Genomic DNA, 18,583 nt, shown 5'->3' with positions numbered 1-18,583 from the left:
AGACTAGACTATAGACTAGACTATAGACTAGACTATAGACTAGACTATAGACTAGACTATAGACTAGACTATAGACTAGACTATAGACTAGACTATAGACTAGACTATAGACTAGACTATAGACTAGACTATAGACTAGACTATAGACTAGACTATAGACTAGACTATAGACTAGACTATAGACTAGACTATAGACTAGACTATAGACTAGACTATAGACTAGACTATAGACTAGACTATAGACTAGACTATAGACTAGACTATAGACTAGACTATAACTAGACTATAGACTAGACTATAGACTAGACTATAGACTAGACTATAGACTAGACTATAGACTAGACTATAGACTAGACTTATAGACTAGACTATAGACTAGACTATAGACTAGACTATAGACTAGACTATAGACTAGACTATAGACTAGACTATAGACTAGACTATAGACTAGACTATAGACTAGACTATAGACTAGACTATAGACTAGACTATAGACTAGACTATAGACTAGACTATAGACTAGACTATAGACTAGACTATAGACTAGACTATAGACTAGACTATAGACTAGACTATAGACTAGACTATAGACTAGACTATAGACTAGACTATAGACTAGACTATAGACTAGACTATAGACTAGACTATAGACTAGACTATAGACTAGACTATACTAGACTATAGACTAGACTATAGACTAGACTATAGACTAGACTATAGACTAGACTATAGACTAGACTATAGACTAGACTATAGACTAGACTATAGACTAGACTATAGACTAGACTATAGACTAGACTATAGACTATAGACTAGACTATAGACTAGACTATAGACTAGACTATAAACTATATTATAGACTAGACTATAGACTAGACTATAGAGTAGACTATAGACTAGACTATAGAGTAGACTATAGACTAGACTATAGACTAGACTATAGACTAGACTATAGACTAGACTATAGACTAGACTATAGACTAGACTATAGACTAGACTAGACTATAGACTAGACTATAGACTAGACTATAGACTAGACTATAGACTAGACTATAGACTAGACTATAGACTAGACTATAGACTAGACTATAGACTAGACTATAGACTAGACTATAGACTAGACTATAGACTAGACTATAGACTAGACTATAGACTAGAGTATAGACTAGACTATAGACTAGACTATAGACTAGACTATAGACTAGACTATAGACTAGACTATAGGGTAGGCTATACACTTTACTATAGAGTGCACTATAAACTGGACTCTGCTCTTAGTTCCTTTATGTCTTAAAAAAGAAAAACGTTTTTTCTCAAAACTTTATTTACTACTAAATTTACCAATGATATGAATAAAATTTGTCTCACTAGTTACCATAAAAATAAAAGGATGATCTATTATATATTGTTCGTAACCATTAAAATCACATGCTTCGGTATCTGAAATGGGAAAGAGTTTAAATTAATTCAATATAAATCTAGTAAAATCGTTTAAAATTCAATAGCTTTATATATCTAGATACAACTCTAAAATCTTCAATTCCAAAAAAAGTACATAAAATATGAAATTATCTCACCTTCTTCTAAAATGACTCCAGCATTTTTTTCATCAAACGAAAATGAAGCATTATAGCAGAAATTCGAAACCCGTATGTGAGCCGAAACTTCGCATAGTTTTTTAAACATGCTACCCAGGCCCAACTGTTAAAAGAGTTTAAAACGACATTTCGAAAATTTACATAAACATAACACTTACATTTTCCAATTCATCTCTTAATGATGTTTCTACGAAAAAATCTACTTTTGGAAAGTATAACTTAATCCAATGTGGTTTCATATAAGACTGAAGTTTTTTATAGGGAAATTTGTGCAAATGATTTTCCAAATCCCGTATACCACCTTTCATTTTAGATATTAAAATTACTAAGAAATTTAAACGATCATATAGGGGAATTTCAAAGGCATAAGCTTCCAATTCGGGAATATCGGCAAAACGAATTTTTGCTGCAAGAATTAACATATCCAGATCAATTTTCTTATTTTCACTAACATAGAAGGGTTTGCTCTCCACTCCTGAGAATTGATGACGAAAATTGCCTTTAAATTGAAAGGCTGAAGAAAATTCTAATCTAATTTCATGATGTTCAAAAGCAAGTTTTTCACATTTTTGACAGATATTTATATCGAAAACGGCTTTAAGAAGATCTTTCTGATTTAGAATAAGTTCCTCAATTTGTAAGTTGGCCGCCTGCATTGAGATATTATTTGCGTTATACATAAATAGACTGTTGTCCATGGTTTTTTCGAAAACTGCCAGTTTACTTTGAATATATTCAGCAGCTTGTGATAAAAATCCTAAATTTTCATTGATTTCGTAAGCAGTTGTGGTCTCAGCACTTTGTCGTAATAAAACTAAAAAAGATGCTATGGATAATGTTGATAGTACTTGATTGTTTTGAGGTTTCGAACTGGCCAATTCATAATATAATTTTATACTAAAGTTGTCCAAATCAAAAAATGTATCCGTTGTATTAGTTATATTTGCCAGGATCAGAAGTAATGCCAAAATTAGTATTTGAGTTTCATTTTGCACTAGAATGAAATAAAATATTACACATTAATTTGTAGAAATTCTATAGAAATATATTTATGTTAAATACTTTTTGAAATTCTCGAAAATAGTTTTTAGTTAAATGAACTATTGTCTTGCTTAAAATGTTATAGAATGATTTTGCCAATTGGAAAGGAACTTACGCCCATGTGATTGAACAATTGAAAAAATTATGAATAAAAAACAAAACATATTTTATTTGTAATAATAATTATTAAAAACGTTATTAGTTTTCATTACTACTTAAAGAAAACACATTTAATTTCATTCGTCCGATATTTAATTAACCTTTAAAACGTCAGTTTGAGCTAAATAGCCCAGTTCTCTATAGCAAAAGCTTGTGATTTGCTATCGCCTAAGTTATTGCGATTACGATCCCCGGCACAACTATTATGCGACTTTAAGCCCCAATCGCCAATGTTAAGGGAAATGCGATTGTCGTCACATGGGCTTTAATATATAGATTTTTAAAATACTCTTCCTGTTCAACAGCTGTCAAGAAAGTATTCTGCTTTTAATAGACGCAACTTTCGCCCATACAATTGGCTATATGTAAATCTTTAAAATTTGTAACGATTTTGTACCATTTCAAATATTTCCTTTCAGTGAATTATTAAGGGAAGTTTTAGCTAAAAGCGCTTATCTTTATTGCTCGCTAAAAAACGAACAAAAAATATCGATTTTAATATCGATCGATATCAATTGGTAATTTATATCACAAATATATTCCTAAAAGATTAAAATAATAAGTTCTGCCAAAGCATTAACATTACGAGTTTAATCTTATCTGGAAGCTATTAAAATCAATAATTTTATAATTGAAAAGTATTTAAAAAAACCCCAAAATAATCATAATTAGCAATAGTCTAATGATACGAAACAAAATTATTGAGTGGAATAATAACGCTAATAGTATTTTTAATTATAATTATAAAAAGATAATTATAATGAAGTGAGTTTTCGAAAAATATTCGCGTGCAAATACTTTCAGTCAAATGCGTAGAAAATATCGGGAGGAGAAGAGTTCTACTTTTAGTTTTGAGAATAAAATTGTCTTCAATAGAAAATATTTTTCTATACTAAAAAATCTTTGATCAAAGATACTCTTCTATACGAAACCTGTCTTCGATGGAAGATACTATTCTCTATGAAAACTGACATCGAAAAAAACATTTTCTACCGAAAACTGCCTCCACAAAAAGACACTTTCTATACGAAAACTGTCTGCAAAAGAAGACACTTTACTATACAAAAACTGTCTCCAAAAGAAGACACTTTACTATACAAAAACTGTCTTCAAAAGTAGACACTTTTCTGTATGAAAACCAACTCCAATAGAAGACACTTTCTATACGAAAACTGGCTCCAACAGAAGACACTTTTTTATACGAAAACTGTCTCCAAAAGAAGACACTTTCTATACGAAAACTGGCTCCAAAAGAAGACACTTTTGTATACGAAAACTGTCTTCAATAGAAGACACTTTTCTATACGAAAACTGTCTCCAAATGAAGACACTTTTCTATATGAAAACTGTCTCCAATAGAAGACACTTTTCTTTATGAAAACTGTCTCCAATAGAAGACACTTTTCTTTATGAAAACTGTCTCCAATAGAAGACACTTTTCTATACGAAAACTGTCTCCAATAGAAGACACTTTTCTATACGAAAACTTTCTCCAATAGAAGGCACTTTTCTATATCAAAACTGTCTTCAATAGAAGACACTTTTCTATATGAAAACTGTCTCCAATAGAAGACACTTTTCTATACGAAAACTGTCTTCAATAGAAGACCCTTTTCTATACGAAAACTGTCTTCAATAGAAGACACTTTTCTATACGAAAACTGTCTTCAATAGAAGACACTTTTCTATACGAAAACTGTCTTCAATAGAAGACACTTTTCTATACGAAAACTGTCTTCAATAGAAGACACTTTTCTATACGAAAACTGTCTCCAATAGAAGACACTTTTCTATACGAAAACTGTCTCCAAAAAAGACACGTTTCTATACGAAAACTGTCTCCAATAGAAGACACATTTCTATACGAAAACTGTCTCCAATAGAAGACACTTTTCTATACGAAAACTGTCTCCAATAGAAGACACTTTTCTATACGAAAACTGTCTCCAATAGAAGACACTTTTCTATACGAAAACTGTCTCCAATAGAAGACACTTTTCTATACGAAAACTGTCTCCAATAGAAGACAAATTTCTATACGAAAACTGTCTCCAATAGAAGACAAATTTCTATACGAAAACTGTCTCCAATTGAAGACACTTTTCTATATGAAAACTGTCTCCAATAGAAGGCACTTTTCTATACGAAAACTGTCTCCAATAGAAGACACTTCTCTATATGAAAACTGTCTCCTATAGAAGACACTTTTCTATATGAAAACTGTCTAAAATAGAAGATACTTTTCTATATGAAAATTGTCTCCAATAGAACACACTTTTCTATATGAAAACTGTCTCCAAAAGAATACACCTTTCTATACGAAAACTGTCTCCAAAAGAAGACAATTTTCTATACGAAAACTGTCTCCAAAAGAAGACAATTTTCTATACGAAAACTATCTCCAATGAAGACAATTTTCTATACGAAAACTGTCTCCAAAAGAAGACACTTTTCCATATGAAAACTGTCTCCAAAAGAAGATTTTTTTCTATATAAAAACTGTCTCCAAAAGAAGACACTTTTCCGGGTAAATACTGTTAAAAAACTGGTAAAAACAGAAGACACTTTTCTATACGGAAACTGTTTTCAAAAGAAGACACTTTTCTATACGAAAACTGTCTTCAATAGAAGACACTGTTCTATATGAAAACTGTCTCCACAAGAAGACACTTTTCTATATGAAAACTGTCTCCACAAGAAGACACTTTTCTATATGAAAACTGTCTCCACAAGAAGACACTTTTCTATATGAAAACTGTCTCCACAAGAAGACACTTTTCTATATGAAAACTGTCTCCACAAGAAGACACTTTTCTATATGAAAACTGTCTCCACAAGAAGACACTTTTCTATATGAAAACTGTCTCCACAAGAAGACACTTTTCTATACGAAAAATGTCTCCAAAAGAATACACCTTTCTATATGAAAACTGTCTCCAAAAGAAGACACTTTTCTATACGAAAACTGTCTCCTAGAGAAGACACTTTTCTATATGAAAACTGTCCCCAATAGAAGATACTTTTCTATATGAAAATTGTCTCCAATTTTCAGTTTTCTATACGAAAACTGTCTCCAAAAGAAGACACTTTTCTATACGAAAACTGTCTCTAAAAGAAGACACGTTTCTATACGAAAACTGTTTCCAAAAGAAAACACTTTTCTATACATAAATACTTTACCAAAAAAAGTGTGTCTTCAATAAAAATTCTCTGGCGACACCTGTTGTTTTCTAAATCAGTTCTTAACAGCGTACGCAACAAATAGTTTATTATACTACTATAACCATTTAGGAAAAACGTAAACAATTTTTCCATTTTTTTATTCTTACACAAAGAAAATTCCTTAATAATTGTTTAGCACCTTTTAAGAAAAAAAATCTAAAATAAAATATTTAATCATAACATACTATCTCTAACATAGACTGACCACCACTAACTACACAGAAAACATAATTGGCGCCTAAAGCGATAATGGCAAGTCAGTCAGTTAAAAATAGACTCAATTGTCAATTTTTAGAAGTCATGCATAAACAATGTGCAAAATAAAACAAAAAACAGAAAATTTTATTTGAGAATGTCTAAGAAGAAAAAACTCCACACGTGCAGAGAAGCTAAATAAATGGTTCGACCGTTGTTGACTGAATGGGATGGCAGGCTGATGATGTTGGGTTTTTTTCTGCATTAAATCGTGTGTGTCTTAGCAAAAAAAAAATAAATGCAGAAGAGTAAAAAATAACAGGTAAAACAGGTAGTTAAAATTGTCAGAGAGACAGACATTTCGACAATTGAACAAAACACCAGGCACGACAGATGGACGGCATAGCAGACACATTGTCAGAGTTTCTGAACGTCTAACTGCCTTTATTAAGTGAAAAACTAAGAGGGATTGTTAGATTCGTATATAATCGGTGGACGCAAATTTGTCATAGAACTACTTAGTCTAGTGTCTCGTTTTGGAGATTATGTATCAGTTCTAGGTATAAAGATGAAGTGTAACTTAAACATGGCAAAGATCTAAATATATATACTTTGATCTTTTTATACATTTAGAGGTCAAATGATATTGATTAGTGCTCATAACCACAATTCACTAATCACATCTAAAAATCTTATTAAATGAACATATATGTATATGCTGCAATCTTGATCGCGATTGATCAGTAACAAACTCTTTTAACTAATCCATTTTAGATCTTAATAATTTGACTTTCCTGAGAAAAACTAAATATTATATTTTGCACCATTCACTGTTCCCACCTATTTTATATAGAGAAATGGCGGAGATCTGGAGTTACGATAAGTTTAACATGGCGAAGATCTAGAGTTTCAATCAGTTTGGACTCGAAATCAGAACATCGGCGAGGATCATTCTTATTCTCGAAATGTATACTATCTTACTTGCACACACCTGCATAAAACGAAGAAACTACATGTTTAGACTGATCGTTTGTCACTCTCTGACGATCTTCATTCTTCTCTTAGAAATTTGACAAGATCCCCTCCCTTTATATTAAGTTGTGCTAAAAAGTTTTATTACAATCAATATACCACTGCATCTTGCTTTCTCGGTGTAAAAAAAGAAACATAATCGTAAATTTTTGCGGTGGGCTGGTAGTTTGTTAGGTTACCTTTAACTCTATGGGGAATGTTTTGCAGATATCATGTTATCCCTACACTTTTTGTGATTACTTACACAATATTTTATGCATGCCCAGCCGTTTTGGAGAAGTAGAGTTTGGTTAGTATTTGTAACACAGAAAGAAAGCCATCTATCACTTTAGCATCTTCAAGTAATCTATATAGTAGACTCTTCATATGAATCCTCAAGAAGTAATCTATTACCGAGTCAAATCTCTAGCTATCATTGAAGTAAAGCCTGATTAAAGCTTATAAAAAGTCTATGGACTTTCTTCTTAATTATGTTTAAAATCACGTGTTTGGTTAGCTTCACGAACTATAGGGCAATAACTGAATGTTCTTATACACATACACAGATTTACAAATACATTTTATTATGTATTTTGTTATTATGTATTTGACACACTATGGGTTTAAAAATAGTTTATAGTCTGTCCTACAAGGCTGACAGTATAGTACTTGGTTATTATCAGTGGAAAACAAATAACCAACAACAACTACATACAAAAAAAGTCAACAATCAACCAACAAAAAAAAAAAAAACATAAAGCCAAGAAAAAACAACAACAACTTTAAATATATGTTCAACATTGTTGTTTACAATGTCAGGGTAGCCCATGTCCCCGGTGTTAGTTTAAACCCATAGTGTTTTTAACAAAAATTCCAGAAAAAGGCCTGGGAACACATATATATGTTACAAAATATTGAGATATTAGCTGAAGTAATCCTCGAAACACCTGTTATATGTAGGAATTGAACTTACTGGAGAACTGGAACTAGTTACCTAACTAGCACTTTGTGACTAGTGGCAGGATGTTATTCTGTTAATTTATGAATTCTTTCTGTCCCTTCATTTGGAGTTTTATTTTTCGAGCTCTTTCTGACCAATTTTGATGCGTAAATAATAAAATTAAAATTTTTCTTTTTGAGGTCTGATCTAATACAGATCAGTAAGATCATGCAAAAATTACTAAGTATCTCTTACATCTTCATTTTCTTTATTTTTGTGAGTAGACCTATAATGTTCTTGCGAGCAGTTTTCCGATAAATATTTCTGCAGAAGTGTCGATCTATCTATTGAGGGTCCAGGTTAACTTTACTTTGGAACAGCTAGTCGTGGATGATCATCTGATTAGATGAGACCTGTACTGTTCCTGAGAGCAGTTTTCCGATAAATACTTCTGCAGAAGTATCGTTCTATAACAGATTCAAGTCTCTATATAGGGCCACCTTCAGAAGAGTAGCTTATAGTTGGAAAAATCCTTTAAATTCAAAGTGAAACTATTTTCTGATCTGAACCTGATCTCAACCAATATTTGAAAACATGGCAACCCTATAGTCCCCAGTTTATGCCTTCTTTATGAAAATCATAAAATAAACGATAAAGTGGCATGCAGTGCACACGTTTTTGTTGTTAAAAAACAAATAAACGAGGGCCCCATTATCGTTGTGGAGGTTCTAAATTAAAAGCTCTCTTTTTTAACTTTACTCACGAATAGAGAGAAAATGAGAAAACGAGTAAACATATTTGGTGATCAAATAAATGTATTTATATACTACATATGCAAGTGTAAACATTGTAGATACTCTCACATACCCACAAATTGTTTATGAGAACTTGTAGATACATTTTTTTTTTGTAACATTTTAAACTCGCGCGATAAACTCGTGCAGTGATATCGAATACGATTTAATGTTGTTGTTGTTGCTGGTTGCAGCATACCTACTAGTGCATGATCTTTGTGTGGGGATTTTTATGTATGAGAAATAAAGTAAATTTTCAAGTTACAGATTGACAGACAGACGGACATTAAAAAAATAGAAATCACATGGTTATTTGGTATTTTTAAAATGCATTTAAAAGTTTAAATGTTTTTTTCATCTTCTTCTTCTTCGTGGGTTTATCTGATTCAAAGAAGGTGAAACTTAATATTTAAAGATCAATAAACTTTTAATTTGTTACTATTTAAGAAGATTTCGAATTAGGTTCAAATAACAATATGCATGTTTTTGAACTAATTTAACTAGTTTGGATATGGAAAATGAGAAAAATCGGCTTCAACTATAATACTTGAACAGTTTCACTGTTTGTCATAAAAAATTCGCCATGACCGATTAGAACACTTTTATAGCGGTTTTGTTGACAAGCGAGATATAAACTGTTTATCTAATACATATTATTTTTATTAAAAGATAAAACTATTTTATATAAATAGCGGTAATTTCTTATGGAATATTTCCGAAATGATTAATAATGTTTCAAACAAATTACGTGCGACCTGATAATAAATCTGTATACTTATTTATATCTAAACAAATATACACTTAAATCTAATGTTTTCTTAAAAACTACTACTAATTAGGTTTTATTAGCTCTGCATAATAAATATAAATAAATTTTAAGAAATAAAACAATGGAAGGCTCTATATGTGTTCAGAACAAATAATGACCGTGTTCACATTGTCATCCCTACTTACGTATTAAACAAGTACGTTTAAATAAATAGACAAACAACTAAATAATGTTAACGTAATTGTACTGCATGCAGCTGTATAACAGTTCTAGTATCTTCTCCTAAGACCATTATAAATTATCGAGTGTTTGGTATACACTCGAAAAATAAGCAATCATTACAATAACTATAGTATGGAAAATAAAGTGCTTGTTCGGGGTGACTACTGTATACTGTGTAAACACAAACAATGAAGTGTGATTAACAATGAACGAAAAGTAACGCTACGGGTATAAATTTAGGGATTGTGAAAATTCTTTGAAGACAAACTCAAGTTTTAGGAATTTGTTTTTTGTGTTTCTACTTTTATTGTGAACTTAAGTGTTGTATAGGACCAGTACTTACAAATTCCAAAGAAAGATGGCAGCTCAAATATAAAATACTCTAGGAGACCTTTGTACTGGACTGGAACTAAATTAGAACTGAACTAGAACTGAACTAGAACTGAACTGAACTAGAACTGAACTAGACTGAACTAGAACTGAACTAGAACTGAACTAGAACTGAACTAGAACTGAACTAGAACTGAACTAGAACTGAACTAGAACTGAACTAGAACTGAACTAGAACTGAACTAGAACTGAACTAGAACTGAACTAGAACTAAACTAGAACTGAACTAGAACTGAACTAGAACTGAACTAGAACTAGAAATGAACTAGAAATGAACTAGAACTGAACTAGAACTGAACTAGAACTGACCTAGAACTGAACTAGAACTGAACTAGACCTGAACTAGAACTGAACTAGAACTGAACTAGAACTGAACTAGAACTGATCTAGAACTGAACTAGAACTGAACTAGAACTGCACTAGAACTGAACTAGAAATGAACTAGAATTGAACTAGAACTGAACTAGAACTGAACTAGAACTGCACTAGAACTGAACTAGAACTGCACTAGAACTGAACTAGAACTGAACTAGAACTGAACTAGAACTGAACTAGAACTAGAACTGAACTAGAACTGAACTAGAACTGAACTAGAACTGCACTAAAACTGGAACTAAGAACTACTAAACTGAACTAGAACTGAACTAGATCACTGAACTAGAACTGAACTAGAAACTGAACTAGAACTGAACTAGACACTGAACTAGAACTGAACTAGAAGAACTGGACTAGAACTGAACTAGAACTGAACTAGAACTGAACTAGAACTGAACTAGAACTGAACTAGAACGAACTAGAACTGAACTAGACTGAACTAGAACTTGAACTAGAACTGAACTAGACTGAACTAGAACTGAACTAGAACTGAACTAGAACTGAACTAGAAATGAACTAGAACTGAACTAGAACTGCACTAGAACTGAACTAGAACTGAACTAGAACTGAACTAGAATTGAACTAGAACTGAACTAGAACTGAACTAGAACTGATCTAGAACTGAACTAGAACTGAACTAGAACTGAACTAGAACTGAACTAGAACTGAACTAGACTGAACTAGAACTGAACTAGAACTGAACTAGAAACTGAACTAGAACTGCACTAGAACTGAACTAGAACTGAACTGAACTAGAACTGAACTAGAACTGAACTAGAACTGAACTAGAACTGAACTAGAACTGAACTAGAACTGAACTAGAACTGAACTAGAACTGAACTAGAACTGAACTAGAACTGAACTAGAACTGAACTAGAACTGAACTAGAACTGAACTAGAACTGAACTAGAACTGAACTAGAACTGAACTAGAACTGAACTAGAACTGCACTAGAACTGAACTAGAACTGAACTAGAACTGAACTAGAACTGAACTAGAACTGAACTAGAACTGAACTAGAACTGAACTAGAACTGAACTAGAACTGAACTAGAACTGAACTAGAACTGAACTAGAACTGAACTAGAACTGAACTAGAACTGAACTAGAACTGAACTAGAACTGAACTAGAACTGAACTAGAACTGAACTAGAACTGAACTAGAACTGAACTAGAACTGAACTAGAACTGAACTAGAACTGAACTAGAACTGAACTAGAACTGAACTAGAACTGAACTAGAACTGAACTAGAACTGAACTAGAACTGAACTAGAACTGAACTAGATCTGAACTAGTACTGAACTAGAACTGAACTAGAACTGAACTAGAACTGAACCAGAACTGAACTAGAACTGAACTAGAACTGAACTAGAACTGAACTAGAACTGAACTAGAACTGAACTAGAACTGAACGAGAACTGAACTAGAACTGAACTAGAACTGAACTTGAACTGAACTAGAACTGAACTAGAACTGAACTAGAACTGAACTAGAACTGAACTAGAACTGAACTAGAACTGAACTAAAACTGAACTAGAACTGAACTAGAACTGAACTAGAACTGAACTAGAACTGAACTAGAACTGAACTAGAACTAAACTAGAACTGAACTAGAACTGAACTAGAACTGAACTAGAACTGAACTAGAACTGAACTAGAACTGAACTAGAACTGAACTAGAACTGAACTAGAACTGAACTAGAACTGAACTAGAACTGAACTAGAACTAGAACTGAACTAGAACTGAACTAGAACTGAACTAGAACTGAACTAGAACTGAAGTAGAACTGAACTAGAACTGAACTAGAACTGAACTAGAACTGAACTAGAACTGAACTAGAACTGAACTAGAACTAATCTAGAACTGAACCAGAACTGAACTAGAACTGAACTAGAACTGAACTAGTACTGAACTAGTACTGAACTAGAACTGAACTAGAACTTAACTAGAACTGAACTAGAACTGAACTAGAACTGAACTAGAACTGACCTAGAACTGAACTAGAACTGAACTAGAGCTGAACTAGAACCGAACTAGAACTGAACTAGAACTGAACTAGAACTGAACTAGAACTGAACTAGAACTGAACTAGAACTGAACTAGAACTGAACTAGAACTGGACTAGAACTGAACTAGAACTGAACTAGAACTGAACTAGAACTGAACTAGAACTGAACTAAAACTGACCTAGAACTGAACTAGAACCGAACTAGAACTGAACTAGAATTAAACTAGAAACATATACTAAAACTGGATGTCGTAAAGTCCCTATATTTAAAAGTACTTTAAAGTTCAATGGAAAACGGCGTAAAGCGAGACTCAGTCTGAAGATTTTGTAGTTTAAAATATTCTAAAATTTATATAAATTCGTCGAAATGGCTCCATAGGTGGTTCAGTAAGCTCAAAAGTCATCTTAATTACATCTACCACTTAAACAGTTTATTATAGTCTCCGTTCAAAATATGACTTATGTCTTTGGCATTCAATTAAATTGTTATCACTTTGCAGCCTCATTTCGCCATCTCATACAAGGAAGTCTGGCAAAATACAAGAAGTCACAGTCGCGGTCTTCTAATACATATTTATAGAGTAGGGTAAATAAATAAATAAAATATATATAAAATTAAATTACATTCAACTCGAAACTGATAAGACTAATAAATAAAAATAGGTTCCACTTAAAGGTTTTTACAATTAAGGCATAGTAGTTTGGACTTCAATGTTATCTCTAGGAGTTTTATAAATATTTGTGTTTATATATTTTTTTCAAAAAAAAAAAAAAGAAGATAATGTATTTTTATAATAAAAATGCAACTGCATCTTTTACAGATAAGATTATGTTACTTTTATTAAACAAATATTTTTTTATTTTTATATTATTTCAGGTCCACTCATTGGTACCCGTCATATACAATGTTTCCTATGCTTTTGCTGCCTGTCTTTGGCCTATGCTTTGAGAGTCAATTTGAGTGTGGCCATTGTAGCGATGACAGATAAAAATGCTACACAAAGTGATTATGAGGTAAGTGCTTTTAATGGAAATTTTAAAAATGTATATTCATTAAGATTTTTTATATATTTTTAGGATTTCGAATGGAATGAGAGTGTAAAATCCTATCTGCTAAGCAGTTTCTTTTGGGGCTACATTACCACTCAAATTCCAGGCGGTCATATAGCTCAAAAATATGGAGCCAAAATTATACTTTTAGTTGGTGTCACTTTATGTTCTCTGCTTACCTTACTCACCCCAGTGGCAGCTCACATAGGTGGTTGGAAATTACTGTTTGCTGTGCGTGTTATACAAGGTCTGTTGCAAGGTGCCGTACATCCCGCCACTCATGCCATGTTAGCTAAATGGGCTCCGGTAGAGGAAAGAGGTGCTTTGGGTACCTTCTGTTATTCGGGCTCACAATTCGGCACTGTGGTCACATTAGCTGTTAGTGGTTATATAGCTGATTCTTCTGCTGGTTGGCCTGGTATTTTCTACATTTCCGGTTCTATGGGTTTCATATGGGCCATTTGCTGGTACTTGTTTGCTGCTAGTACACCCGCCGAACACAAGAGTATATCGCCCGAAGAAAAGAAAATGATTGAAAACTCTTTGGGTCAAGTGGATAATACACCCAAAACTGTGGGCCCCACACCATGGGTGAAAATCTTTACCTCACCTCCATTCATTTCGTTGATCATTGTGCACTGTACCCACATGTGGGGCTTCTGGACTTTACTGACTCAAATCCCCAACTATATGAAGAACATTTTGGGTGTTGATATTAAAAATAGTGCCCTACTCTCCTCTCTGCCTTATGCTGTGATGTGTATACTCTCCTTCTGCTTTATCTATCTTTCAAAGCTATTGTCGAAAAAGGAAAATTTGTCTTTAGCTTTTAGTCGCAAATTCTTTAATTCTATCGGTCATTGGATTCCCATGATTTCTCTGGCTGCTTTGGGTTATGTCACCGAGGAACATTCCACCTTGGCAGTGGTTTTACTAACGCTGACAGTGGGTATTAGTGCTGCTACATACCTGGGCTTCCAGGTGAATCATATCGATTTGTCTCCCAATTATGCGGGCACTCTGATGGGCATTACGAATGGTGCTGCCAATGTTATGAGTGCTTTGGCTCCTTTGGCTGTGGGTGTGGTGGTGAATGATGTGGTAAGTTGATAGATTATGAATTATAATAACATGACTAGGCTGTAAATTAGACTATGGGCTAGACTATAAACTAGATTACGGACTAGACTATAGGCTAGACTATAAACTAGATTACGGACTAGACTATAGACAGTACTTACAATATAGACAGACTAAAGGCGGACTATAGACTGGACTATAGACTAGACTAGAGTCTAGACTATAGACTAGATATAGACTAGACATAGACTATAGACTAGATATAGACTAGACATAGACTATACTATAGACTAGACTATAGACTAGACTATAGACTAGACTATAGACTAGACTATAGACTAGACTATAGACTAGACTATAGACTAGACTATAGACTAGACTATAGACTAGACTATACACTAGACTATACACTAGACTATACACTAGACTATAGACTAGACTATAGACTAGACTATAGACTAGACTATAGACTAGACTATAGACTAGACTATAGACTAGACTATAGACTAGACTATAGACTAGACTATAGACTAGACTATAGACTAGACTATAGACTAGACTATAGACTAGACTATAGGACTAGACTATAGACTAGCCTATAGACTAGACTATAGACTAGGCTATAGACTAGACTATAGACTAGGCTATAGACTAGACTATAGACTAGACTATAGACTAGGCTATAGACTAGACTATAGAGTAGTCTATAGACTATAGACTAGACTATAGACTAGACTATAGACTATAGAGTAGATTATAGACTAGACTATAGAGTAGACTATAGACTAGACTATAGAGTAGACTATAGACTAGACTATAGACTAGACTATAGACTAGAATATAGACTAGACTATAGACTAGACTATAGACTAGACTATAGACTAGACTATAGACTATACTATCGACTAGACTATAGACTAGACTATAGACTAGACTATAGACTAGACTATAGACTAGACTATAGACTAGACTATAGACTAGACTATAGACTAGACTATAGACTAGACTATAGACTAGACTATAGACTAGACTATAGACTAGACTATAGACTAGACTATAGACTAGACTAGACTAGACTATAGACTAGACTATAGACTATACTATCGACTAGACTATACTATCGACTAGACTATACTATACTATCGACTAGACTATACTATCGACTAGACTATACTATCGACTAGACTATACTATCGACTAGACTATACTATCGACTAGACTATACTATCGACTAGACTATACTATCGACTAGACTATACTATCGACTAGACTATACTATCGACTAGACTATACTATCGACTAGACTATACTATCGACTAGACTATACTATCGACTAGACTATACTATCGACTAGACTATACTTTCGACTAGACTATACTATCGACTAGACTATACTATCGACTAGACTATACTATCGACTAGACTATACTATCGACTAGACTATACTATCGACTAGACTATACTATCGACTAGACTATACTATCGACTAGACTATACTATCGACTAGACTATACTATCGACTAGACTATACTATCGACTAGACTATACTATCGACTAGACTATACTATCGACTAGACTATACTATCGACTAGACTATACTATCGACTAGACTATACTATCGACTAGACTATACTATCGACTAGACTACACTATCGACTAGACTATACTATCGACTAGACTATAGACTAGACTATAGACTATACTATCGACTAGACTATAGACTAGACTATAGACTAGACTATAGACTATACTATCGACTAGACTATAGACTAGACTATAGACTAGACTATAGACTAGACTATAGACTAGACTATAGACTAGACTATAGACTAGACTATAGACTAGACTATAGACTAGACTATAGACTAGACTATAGACTAGACTATAGACTAGACTATAGACTAGACTATAGACTAGACTATAGACTAGACTATAGACTAGACTATAGACTAGACTATAGACTAGACTATAGACTAGACTATAGACTAGACTATAGACTAGACTATAGACTAGACTATAGACTAGACTATAGACTAGACTATAGACTAGACTATAGACTAGACTATAGACTAGACTATAGACTAGACTATAGACTAGACTATAGACTAGACTATAGACTAGACTATAGACTAGACTATAGACTAGACTATAGACTATAGACTAGACTATAGACTAGACTATACTATAGACTAGACTATAGACTAGACTACTATAGACTAGACTATAGACTAGACTATAGACTAGACTATAGACTAGACTATAGACTAGACTATAGACTAGACTATAGACTAGACTATAGACTAGACTATAGACTAGACTATAGACTAGACTATAGACTAGACCTATAGACTAGACTATAGACTAGACTATAGACTAGCTATACTAGACTAGACTATAGACTAGACTATAGGACTAGACTATAGACTAGACTATAGACTAGACTATAGACTAGACTATAGACTAGACTATAGACTAGACTATAGACTAGACTATAGACTAGACTATAGACTAGACTATAGACTAGACTATAGACTAGACTATAGACTAGACTATAGACTAGACTATAGACTAGACTATAGACTAGACTATAGACTAGACTATACTAGACTATAGACTAGACTATAGACTAGACTATAGACTAGACTATAGACTAGACTATAGACTAGACTATAGACTAGACTATAGACTAGACTATAGACTATAGACTAGACTATGACTAGACTATAGACTAGACTATAGACTAGCTACTAATAGACTAGACTATAGACTAGACTAATAAGACTAGACTATAGACTAGACTATTGCTAAACTAGACTATAGACTAGACTATAGACTAACTAGACTATTAGACCTAAGACTATAGACCTATAGACTGACTATAGACTAGACTATAGACTAGACTATACTAGACTAAGCACTAGACTATAGACTAGACTATAACAGAACTCTAGACTTAGCTAGACTATAGACTAGACGATAGACTAGACATAGACTAGACTAGAACTATGACTATAGACTAGACTATGAGATAGACTAGACTATAGACTATACTATAGACTAGACTATACTAGACTATAGAAACTATAGACTAGACTATAGACTAGACTATAGACTAGACTATAGACTAGACTAAGACTAGACTATAGACTAGACTATTAGACTAGACTATAGACTAGGGACTATAGACTAGACTAGACTAGACTATAGACTAGACTATAGACTAGACTATAGACTAGACTATAGACTAGACTATAGACTAGACTATAGACTAGACTATAGACTAGACTATAGACTAGACTATAGACTAGACTATAGACTAGACTATAGACTAGACTATAGACTACTCTATAGACTAGACTATATACTATTGGCCAACCGAAAATCAAAATTCTAACCCTCCATTTTCATTATCTCTTCCAGACCAATGTGATCGAATGGCGTATGGTCTTTTTCATTGCTGCCGGTTTCTACTTCTTCGGAAATCTTCTATTCGTGTTGATGGGTAAAACTGAAGTACAAAGTTGGAACTCACCTGAAGATGCCTTAGCCAAACGCATGAGTATTATTGATCCCGAAACACCGGCTCTCATAACAAATGGTGATATTGTCAAACCACAAATTAAGGAAAATGGCAACTAAACAGTAAACATCAGAATAATTCTTAAAAAAAATTATATAAATATTCACATACACATAAACAAGCGTACTGAAGACCTCTTTAGTTGATA

General features: G+C 33.1%; 2 protein-coding genes across 2 annotated transcripts in view; one reads left to right on the top strand and one right to left on the bottom strand.

Moving 5' to 3' along the window:
• Positions 1-18,583, top strand: part of LOC119609956 (putative inorganic phosphate cotransporter) — a 38,125-nt gene that overhangs the window by 18,833 nt on the left and 709 nt on the right. Inside the window, exons 2-4 of the mRNA XM_037965013.1 lie at positions 13,603-13,739; positions 13,803-14,876; positions 18,276-18,583. The exon at positions 18,276-18,583 is cut by the window's right edge and continues 709 nt beyond it. Coding sequence (XP_037820941.1) covers positions 13,603-13,739; positions 13,803-14,876; positions 18,276-18,494 — 1,430 coding nt within the window. The 3' untranslated portion in view covers positions 18,495-18,583. The remainder of the gene's footprint in view (positions 1-13,602; positions 13,740-13,802; positions 14,877-18,275) is intronic.
• On the bottom strand, positions 1,307-2,727 carry LOC119609960 (antichymotrypsin-2-like). Its single transcript, XM_037965016.1, has 4 exons — positions 2,661-2,727; positions 1,757-2,592; positions 1,578-1,701; positions 1,307-1,440 (listed from the first exon to the last, which is right to left on the bottom strand). Coding segments are annotated over exons 1-4 (1,080 nt in total). The 5' UTR covers positions 2,662-2,727; the 3' UTR covers positions 1,307-1,321.

Source organism: Lucilia sericata, unplaced genomic scaffold (genome assembly GCF_015586225.1).
Source record: "Lucilia sericata isolate MDLA Ls3-8-SP2 unplaced genomic scaffold, ASM1558622v1 Contig001095F_arrow, whole genome shotgun sequence".
NCBI lineage: Eukaryota > Metazoa > Arthropoda > Insecta > Diptera > Calliphoridae > Lucilia > Lucilia sericata.
The sequence above is the reverse complement of the archived record's forward strand: the minus strand, read 5'-3'. Positions and strand labels throughout refer to the sequence as shown.

Bases quoted from the DNA above. Each gene is read 5' to 3' on its own strand.
- LOC119609960 (XM_037965016.1), bottom strand. The intron at 1,702-1,756 runs GTAAGTGTTATG...CTCTTTTAACAG, and splicing joins TAAGAGATGAATTGGAAAAT to TTGGGCCTGGGTAGCATGTT. The intron at 1,441-1,577 runs GTGAGATAATTT...TTCCCATTTCAG, and splicing joins TGGAGTCATTTTAGAAGAAG to ATACCGAAGCATGTGATTTT.